This window comes from Geotrypetes seraphini, chromosome 8 (assembly GCF_902459505.1).
Source record: "Geotrypetes seraphini chromosome 8, aGeoSer1.1, whole genome shotgun sequence".
In the NCBI taxonomy this organism is placed as follows: domain Eukaryota; kingdom Metazoa; phylum Chordata; class Amphibia; order Gymnophiona; family Dermophiidae; genus Geotrypetes; species Geotrypetes seraphini.
The window spans coordinates 4,319,939-4,329,582 of NC_047091.1; the positions used below are offsets into that span (position 1 = coordinate 4,319,939).

Below are 9,644 nucleotides of genomic sequence, written 5' to 3' on the forward strand. Positions count from 1 at the left end.
TGACAACATTTCTACAATACAAAATTTTTTTTAAAACATCGGGTGTGAGTAAAAGTCCATAGACACACCTCGATAAAAAGTAATAATCCTTAAAGCTAAACTAGAGAAGGGAATGCACAAAATACATACCAAAACTGAAAAACGCTCTCACTCCACAAAGTGTATTCAAACTGCCAGAAAGGACACAGCAGTACATTCCCGATTTAAATAGGAAAAGGGGAGGGATTGGTTATTGAACGTCGGAACGTGACTAACGTCACGTCATCGGGTGACTGATGCAATAATGAAGACTGTAAAAGAAAATTACGATGATCTGCAATGTTACCACATGGCCAAAGAACAAAAGAATGTTAAAAATCACAAAAATGCATCCCACTCCATCTCGCTGTTCAGTCCGTGTGTTAAGGATAAAAATCCATTTCTGTTCTTGTTTCCAGAGCATCCTTGCAACATCTCCTCCTCTGGTAGGAACTATAACATTGAGAATAGAAAAAATGAGGTCCGTGGGTGCATGTTGATGATCAGCCAATGTTGGCCTCCTTCACTCCTGTGCGAATTCTACTGATAAGTTCTCCAATCCGGGTCTTAATACTTCGGGTAGTACACCCCACGTAAAACAACTGGCATGGGCATTGAATGATGTACACTACTTGTCAAGAGTCACAGTTAGTAGCAGGACACTTAATATAACTGAGATAGCCTAAACAAGTAGACATTTGTTGTAAAGTGACACAATGTTTACATATTTTGCATTGACCACACTGAGAATGTTGCCCCAATGTTTGTGCCCGTGTTTGTCTAACAAACTGGGAATGAACCAACTGCTGCTTCAAGTTGCACTGTTTGGAGAACGCGAATCTAGGCACCTGTTGGAATGCCTCATGAAATTGCATAATTCCCCAGTGTTGTTTAATAATACGTTTGATGTCAAATGCCCGAACTGAGTAGGGGGAGAACACATACTAGAGTATTCTCATCTGATTTTGATGGTGAAGACAATAATAAAGTTCTATTTGCATATAAAGCTCGCTTATATGCCTTCTGAATCACTGAGAGAGGATACCCCCTTTGTTGAAATCTGAGTGTCATTTCACCAGCTCTTATAATGTATTCCTGGACCATGGTGCAGTCTTCGGAGATGTAAAAATTGTCCCACTGGAATGTTATTTCTTAAGTGTCTGGGGTGGAAACTGCTGTATTCTAGTAAATTATTCCTATCAGTAGACTTACGAAAAATGGTTGTAGAAAATTGTCCATGTTGTAAACAAATCTGAATATCTAAAAAAAATACCTGTTGTGGATCTGTGTGCATGACAAATTGTAAATTACTATCGCATGAATTCAACCAGGTTAGAAATATCTGTAAATCTGCAGATGGTCCTGTCCATACAGCGAAGATGTCATCAATATACCGTTTCCAAATTAAAAAGTCCTTCCAAAAATCAGAAATGTATAAAAAGGTTGTTCAAATCTAGATACATATAGGCACACAACAGAGGATGCCATCTTAGCACCCATGGCAGTACCCTTGATTTGTTTATAATACTTAGTATCAAACTGAAAGTAATTCATATTTAAAGCAATACATGCCAACTGTGTTAAAAGGAAGGGTCTAAAAAAAATGTTGTTTTGAAAGGTTTCTGAGGGTAGGGTTCAGGTCTCCCACCTCTAAAATCCCTATTTCTGCATACAAGATTTTACAGAGTGGATGTGGTGGTCCAGTCAGAAGCACCCTAGATGTTGCCATAACTCTGGTACATCACCTAGAATACAGAATCCAGAGTGGATATAACAGAATGGAAGATTAGGTACTTACCTATGATAATCTTATTTCTGTTAATCCACTGTATGGCCCACATTCTGTCTATTCTGTATCTCCTGCTTATTTTTCTGCCTCCTTTCTGGCCTAAGAACCTGCCAGCAGAAAGGCCATGTGAGAGATCATCCTATAAATGTAAGTACATTCTTTAGCCTTTGGCTCTTTTATTGTCCATGCTTGTTGCACACAGCTGGTTGATTATTGTTGCTGCTGTGTTCCTGCATGCTTTCCTGTTTCTTACTATTTCATTGTTATATGTTGCAGAGCAGACAAGAATTGTCTTATGATGACGGGGAAGTCCCCCATATCCCCTTCTTCTGTGTATGCTTTATTCCAGTGCTGATTGATTGTTTTGGGACTAAACTGAAGGGGAGCACTATACTTCAATCCTATGTACGTGTAGAAGATGCAGAAAGATTTTGAGTGTAACTTCTGAAAGACCCAGTTCATGGGTTCATATTGAACACCTATCATACAGAATTCATAGTGGATTAACAGAAAGAAGATTACCAAAGGTAAGAAGGTGATAATTGGCACAGTTTAGGGGCATTTTGTTCCAACTTTACCCCCATCTTTATATTCTTACCTCTCTTTCACATGGAGTCTGATGTTTAGCTGGCATTGATCAGCGTTTTGCTGATTGCTGCCAGAATTAAACCTGCAAATTCAGTGCTAGGCTGTGTCCAGAGCCAGTTAAGAGCAAAATTCAGCCATGAGTTATCGTATAATGATAGGACTGACTTTTTATGCAGTTCTATATGTGTGTTTAACCTGCCAGCACTTACCTCACCAAGTACAAACTCCACACCTAAATAACTAGTTATTTTCAGCAGCACTAACCAGTTAAGTGCCACTGAAAATTAACAGTCCTGAGCAGGCAATTTAATCTGCCAGGAGCCGTTTCTGGCCAGTTAAATCTCTTTGAATATCAAGCCTATAATAAGAACATAAGAATTGCCGCTGTTGGGTCAGACCAGTGGTCCATCGTGCCCAGCAGTCCACTCACGGGGCGGCCCTTGGTCAAAGACCAGCGCCCTAACTGAGACTAGCCCTACCTGCGTACGTTCTGGTTCAGCAGGAACTTGTCTAACTTTGTCTTGAATCTCTGAAGGGTGTTTTCCCCTATAACAGCCTCCGGAAGAGCGTTCCAGTTTTCTACCACTTTCTGGGTGAAGAAGTTCCTTACGTTTGTACGGAATCTATCCCCCTTCAACTTTAGAGAGTGCCCTCTCGTTCTCCCTACCTTGGAGAGAGTGAACAACCTGTCCTTATCTACTAAGTCTATCCCCTTCAGTACCTTGAATGTTTTGATCATGTCCCCTCTCAATCTCCCAGTTTCTCTAATCTAATAATATATTGAAAGAACGGCTTGAAGTTCTTCGCCTCCTTGGCTATTTTTTCCTCGTAGTCTTTTTTGGCCCCTTTTACCGCCTTATGGCACTTGCATTGATGTTGTTTGTGCTTGTTCCAGTTTTCATCTGTTTTGTTACCTTTTCCATTCCTTAAACGAAGTTTTCTTGTCTCTTATCACTTCCTTCACCTCTACAGTGAGCCATGCCGGTTCTTTGTTCTTTTTCCTCTTTGATCCCTTGTTGATACGCAGTATATATAGATTTTGCGCCTCTGTGACTGTGTCCTTACAAAGGGACCAAGCTTGCTCTAGCGTTTTTACAGTGCTTATCCTCTTCTTAATCTTCTTCCCTTTCCATGAGTCTCATCCCTTTGTAATTCCCTTTTTCAGAAGTTCAGTGCCGTGGCTGTCGTTTTGGATCGATGTTTCTCCCCTGCGTCCAGATCGAAGTAGATCATATTGTGATCGCTGTTTCCCAGCCTCCCTTCTACTTCTACATCTTGTGCCGGTCCTCGTAGACCATTTAGAATTAGGTCCAGAATTGCATTTCCTCTAGTGTTTTCCTTGACAAGTTGTTCCAGAAAGCAATCTCCTACAGCATCCAAGAACTTGGTCTCTCTAATGCAGCCGGAGGTGCCTAGGTTCCAGTCTATTCTCAGAAAGTTGAAGTCACCCATGATAACTGCGTTGCCTCCCTTGCAGTTGCGTTTAATCTCGTCCATCATTTCTCCGTCAATTTCTTCGGACTGCCCTGGGAGTCAATAGTAGATGCCGATCTTTGTTTCCAGGCCATTTGTTCCTGGAATTTTGACCCATAGAGACTAACTTATTCGTCAGTTGTGGCGTGTTCTCTCCAGTAGATTCAATTCCCTCTTTGACGTATATGGCAATTGTAATGTATTACAAACAAATTAGTACAATATTATGCAGTGGCATACCAAGGGGGGGTGCACAAACGGCCGGCCGGGTCCAGAACCTCCCGCGCTACTCTAATCGGCACCTGCACCTCAGCACGACTGCTGTACTTTTTCTGAAGTAGTCAGCAGCCGCTCTGAAGTGTAGGAAGGTCCCGCGATGACTGTCGTCTGCCGCCTCTACTCCAGAAGACGTAAGTGATGTTGGAGGGGGTGGACTGGCAGCCGCAATCATAATGGGACCTTGCCACAACTCCCTGCGTCTGCCGGCCTCCTCCGACATCACTTACCTCTTCCAAAGCAGAGGCAGCAGAAGCAGTCATCGCGGGACCTTGCTGATTTGGAGGGACAGAGGAGCATAGAAGGAGAGAAAGAGTGGTTTGGAAGAATGGTGGAAGGAGAGAAAAGGGGCAGATGCTGATGAAATTGGTGTTCAGGGAAAGGAGAGAGAGACATAAGGGGGAAGGATACTCGATGGAATTGGGTTAGAGGGAAAGAAAGGGAGCAGATGTTGATGGAAGTGGGGGGAAGGGAGAGGAGAGAGTGAAATTCCAGAGTAGACCATGGGGGTGTGGGAGAGGGAAGGGAAGAAGAGGAGAGATGCCAGACCATTGGCGGAGGGAAGGGAAGAAGATGGTTGTGAAGATGCCATATAGAAGGGGCAGAGAGAGGGTAAACAGTGGATGAAAGGAAGAGAGTGACAAGAAGATGAGGAAAGCAGAAACCTGAGAAGACAAGATAGAAAAAAAAATTATATAAATTTTTTTTTGCTTTAGGGGAGATGCATCGCTGTTTCTGTGGTGCTGCATTGAATGCAGAGTCCAGCTTCTTGGTGGTTCAATTTAACCTTTGTCTACGTATTTCTAATTTATTCCCGCTTTTACAAAACTCTAGAGCGTTTTTTAGCACAAGCCATGGTGGTAACAACTCTGTTGCTCAGAATTCTATGAGTCTGAGCTGTTACCACCATGGCTAAAAACCACACTACAGTTTTGTAAAAGAAGGAGGGGTTCGTTTGTGATTACATATTCCATACTAGGCGAAGGTGTTTTCTGTGTTTTGTGTGTTCAAAAGACATGGTTTTCTGTTAGGATTGACTGTGCAGGATTGATCTGTACTAGTCTGGCTTGTTTAGTTTTACAATGGGTGTATTGATGTTGTACTGCTCACTGCATATGTAAGATGCTGCCTTTTCCTAGGTACACTCTTGTGTGACGTGTTTTTAATACAGATGGGGAGGTGTCAAAAAATGATGAGCCCCAGGTGTTACATAGGCTAGGTACGCCACTGGTATTATGTAGCCATTATCAAGGTTCCAGTTAAGCCATGTCAAAGATAAATTTATTGGTTTGCCAAGATAAGTACAATGTCTCCAAATGAGGAGAAGTTGCATGTACCGTGACAGTAATGAGCCTCACTCCTAAGCCAAGGTGTGTAGAGTTTGATCTAAGTCTCTCAAATTCACTATTAACACCCACCAAAGGAAAGGAAGAAAGGGGATTGTTAGCAATCAAAGCAGTTTACATATTAAGTACTTATTTTGTACTTGCAATGAAGGGTTAAATGACTTACCCTGAGTCAAAAGGAGCTGCAATAGGAATCGATCCCAGTTTGCCTGGTTCTCAGGCCACTGCACTAACCACTACTTTCATTGTGCCCTAGTGAGCTACTTTCTGATGTTAATAAGATCTTACATATATAGGCAATTTATCCAGGTGAGCATGGAAATCCTTTTTAATCAGGTATGTGGGTGCTAAGCACATCTAGTATTCAGAAAACTCTCTTGTAGCATACCACTGGTTCTTTAAGTTTGATTTTAAAAACCCCATATAATGTCCAGCTTGCCTCTAATGCCTGCTAGTGATGCAGGTGTCTCCAGATACCTAGGGAGCTAAGATGCTGGTTCCATTAACAAGGCCTTAATTGGTAGTGCCACAAGCAAAGACTCAGGGGCATTGCTTTCATATAAAAGCAAACATTGTCAGAAGTATGTTCCTCTTCTGTTATGCAGAGGTATGAGCTTCAAAATGACTCTGCTGAGGGGAGCAGAAGGGAGGAAGAGACCACTTGTAGTAGTTATGACCCTGCAGATAACATCAAAAGCAGGAGGGTGCAGCATTTGAAGCACCTCAGCCAATGGCTGTAGAGGAACAGGTCAAAGAGGAGGCTAAGGAAGAACTGCAGGGAGAGGAATCTGATGGTGTGCAGCCACCAATCAGAAGAAGGAAGAGCATGCCAAGAATGCCGCAGCAGCTGTCATTGAGTTAGAGGAGGACATTGTAAAGAGTTTTGCATGAAACAATGAACAACAGTTGAAAGGGGACAGATTCAAAACAAATGCAAGGAAGTTCTTCTTTACCCAACGTGTGGTGGACACCTGGAATGCGCTTCCAGAGGACGTTATAAGGCAGAGTACGGTACTGGGGTTCAAGAAAGGACTGGACAAATTCCTACTGGAAATGGGGATAGAGGGTTATAGATAGAAGATTACTGCACAGGTCCTGGACCTGTTGGGCCGCCGCGTGAGCGGACTGCTGGGCACGATGGACCTCGGGTCTGACCCAGCAGAGGCATTTCTTATGTAAGACCAAGACAACAGGCCCAGTTCAGGGCTGAGTTTGCAGGCATGCAACAAGAGCTTAGGATCTGGGAGCTACCCAGGCTAAGTGTTAGGCAACACAAAGGTTCATAGTCAGTTATCATCTAAGAGCTCATCACCCAGCTCTTCACTAGACCATTCTCAGCCATGTGGCCAGTAGGTTCCTTTCCAGAGTGATCAGGTTTAGGGAATCTTTTTTGTGCTTTTGCTGCCTATTCCAAGTCCTCCACATTGTAGTTTTATGGCACTTTTAAGATAGCAGTTTTATTTCTGTGGAGAGGAGGTTGTTTCACAGCAACTTTCATCGCTGTCATTGGAATGTGAGGGGAGGGAGAGGAGTCATATATGTCTACAGCACTAATAAATTGCTCACAATAAATGTCATTTTTTGTAGCTAGTTATCGCTGGTATGCCTGTTGAGGTGCTGGTCATAGAGAATGACATGGGGGACAAATTTGTCCCATCCCATCCCCGTGAGTTCTGTCCTTCTCCCATTCCCATTCCTGCAAGCTCTGCCTTAACCACACAAGCCTCGAACACTGTTCATGGCTTGTGCAGATAAAGACAGAACTTGCAGGAATGGGACAGGGATAGAGAACATAAGAACATAAGCAATGCCTCTGCTGGGTCAGACCTGAGGTCCTGTGCCCAGCAGCTCGCTCACGCGGCGGCCCAACAGGTCATTCAGGGACAGGAAAAATGTGTACCCTTGTCATTTTCTAGCTTTCCCCCTCCGTATCACATGCATGGTTTCCTCTGGGTCCAGCATGCAGCAGGCTGTGAATAAGTCACATACTGTAGGTGACGTGTACAGAAATTGCCCTCACTAACATAGTCATTGTTTGGTCTCCTGCCTCACGCATGGGGAATTTAATATATCCTAGGTGTCTCTACAAAAGCAATGTAAAAAGTGAGCCACTGGTTGACTGCAGTAGCTCAAAGGAAGCATCTGTGCTAGGGTTGTGGTCACTTTCACAGGGACCAGCCAAAATTGTTCCCTTGAGATAATGGGCTTAAGATTTCCTCCAGCTGATTCCAGCAGCAAATGCTCCAAACCAAGTTTGCAGCCAGTTAGTCATCATAAATAGCATTCTTTATAGACTATAACTATGCATGCAAGTGTTGGGTATGTCCTCTGCCCCTTTCATGTCCCTTTCTTGGCTGCATAACTTTACACAACAACTTGCTAACATATAGAGTTATGCTTTTGTGATGCCTAACTTATGTATGCATGCCCATATCCTGTGCTTAACCTTTCTCTAATTAAGGGACTAGTATGCAACCAAACTTTGGGAACAAGCAAGCACAAGCATTTTCTTCTGTGATTCACATGAGTCATATACAAAGAAATCACTTAAAAAGACAAAAGATTTGTAAAACTGAGGTTTTGTTAAATTAACTTAGGCCCCCTTTTATCAAACTGTGGTAGAGCATTTTAGGATTGACCAGTAAATGCTCCAAAGCTCATTTATTTCCTATGAGAGTTGGCCTATTTACCTCGCTGGCCCTTGCTAAAATGCTCTACTGCAGCTTGAGAAAAGGGCCTCCAACATACAGCTTGAAATGTCATACTATGGGACACACTAAGGCATTCTGCAGTAAGTGCCAAATGTGCACACGCTGTGCTAAAAACATTTTAATTTTGTGTTTGAGGGGTGTGTCTGAAGGGGGAGAGTGAGTGTTCCCATGCTAATCAGTGCAGCTAATTCCTTAGCTAACTGCGTTCTTTCTGCTCCCCCTGTAGATGTGGTATTCTTCATCTATTTGTACCAGCGCTGGATTTACCAGGTGGACCCCATGCGTATGAATGAGTTTGGGACCAGTGGCCAGGATCATTCATCCGAAATAGTGCATAGCAGCAATGGCAGCATCACTGCAACAGAGGGAATACCACCAGCAATCACAGTGAAGACTGCACAGGCAAAGAAGTTGGATTAGCACACCTCTTAAAACTTTTAAAGCAGCACTGTTGGACAGATAAAAGAAAAGATTATTATTCTGCTGGAAGCAGCTGATCTCCTCTGGATCAAGAGCTTTATTTTATATTCTAGTAATAATTATTAGTTTTTTGGACTGGTGCTGTTCATGTGATGTGCTGTATCCTGGCCACAAGGAGAAAGCAAAGTAATCCCTATCTCTCCTTTTGCCCCTCACCTGCCCTTATTGCTTGTATATTTAAAGGTGAGATAAAAGTATCACATAATCATTGTGACTTTCATTCTATTGTGCAGATTAGAGTATCTTGCTAAAAGACTGTAACCAATTGAGAAATCTTGATTTTATGTGAACAAAGGAGAGAAAAAATTACTGACTCAGTATATTTTGTCACAGTTTCTCATAATTCCTGGATTTAATAAATTCATGGGTGTTTAACTTAAATGCACCAATGACTTCTCTCTCCACTGTTCTTCATGCGATTTGATAACATGACACATCTCATCTGAGTAACAAGGTCTTTTTTATTCAATGTTTTTATTAGATTTTACATTTATAAACAAATAACAATACTGATCAACAGAACAAGTTATAACATTTTAGATTAACTAGTTTTTTAGCCTGTTACATTAACAGATGCTAGTAGCCTTTCTCCCTTATTTACTTCCCCCCTGTCCAGCAGCACCCCTTTTCTGCTCCCCCTGTTCAATAGTAGCCCTGCTCCCTTACTTTTACCTCTCCCCTATCCAGCAGCACCCCCTTCCCTGCTCCCCCTGTTCAGCAGTAGCCCTTCTCCATTCCTTTTACATCCCCCCCGTCCAGCAGCACCCCTTCCCTGCTCCCTCTGTCCAGCAGTAGCCCTGCTCCCTTACTTTTACCTCCCCCTGTCCAGCAGCACTCCTTTCCTGCTCCCCCTGTTCAGCAGTAGCCCTTCTCCATTCCTTTTACATCCCTCCTGTCCAGCAGCACCCCTTCTCTGCTCCCCCTGTCCAGCAGTAGCCCTTCTCCCTTTTAACTCCCCCCTGT

General features: G+C 43.0%; 1 protein-coding gene across 2 annotated transcripts in view; it reads left to right on the forward strand.

Moving 5' to 3' along the window:
• Positions 1 to 9,071, forward strand: part of CLPTM1 (CLPTM1 regulator of GABA type A receptor forward trafficking) — a 67,635-nt gene extending 58,564 nt beyond the window's left edge. For both annotated transcript variants that reach the window (XM_033956729.1, XM_033956730.1), the window contains exon 14: positions 8,428 to 9,071. In XM_033956729.1, the coding sequence (XP_033812620.1) occupies positions 8,428 to 8,621 (194 nt within the window). In that variant the 3' untranslated portion in view covers positions 8,622 to 9,071. The remainder of the gene's footprint in view (positions 1 to 8,427) is intronic.
• Positions 9,072 to 9,644: the final 573 nt, after the last annotated feature.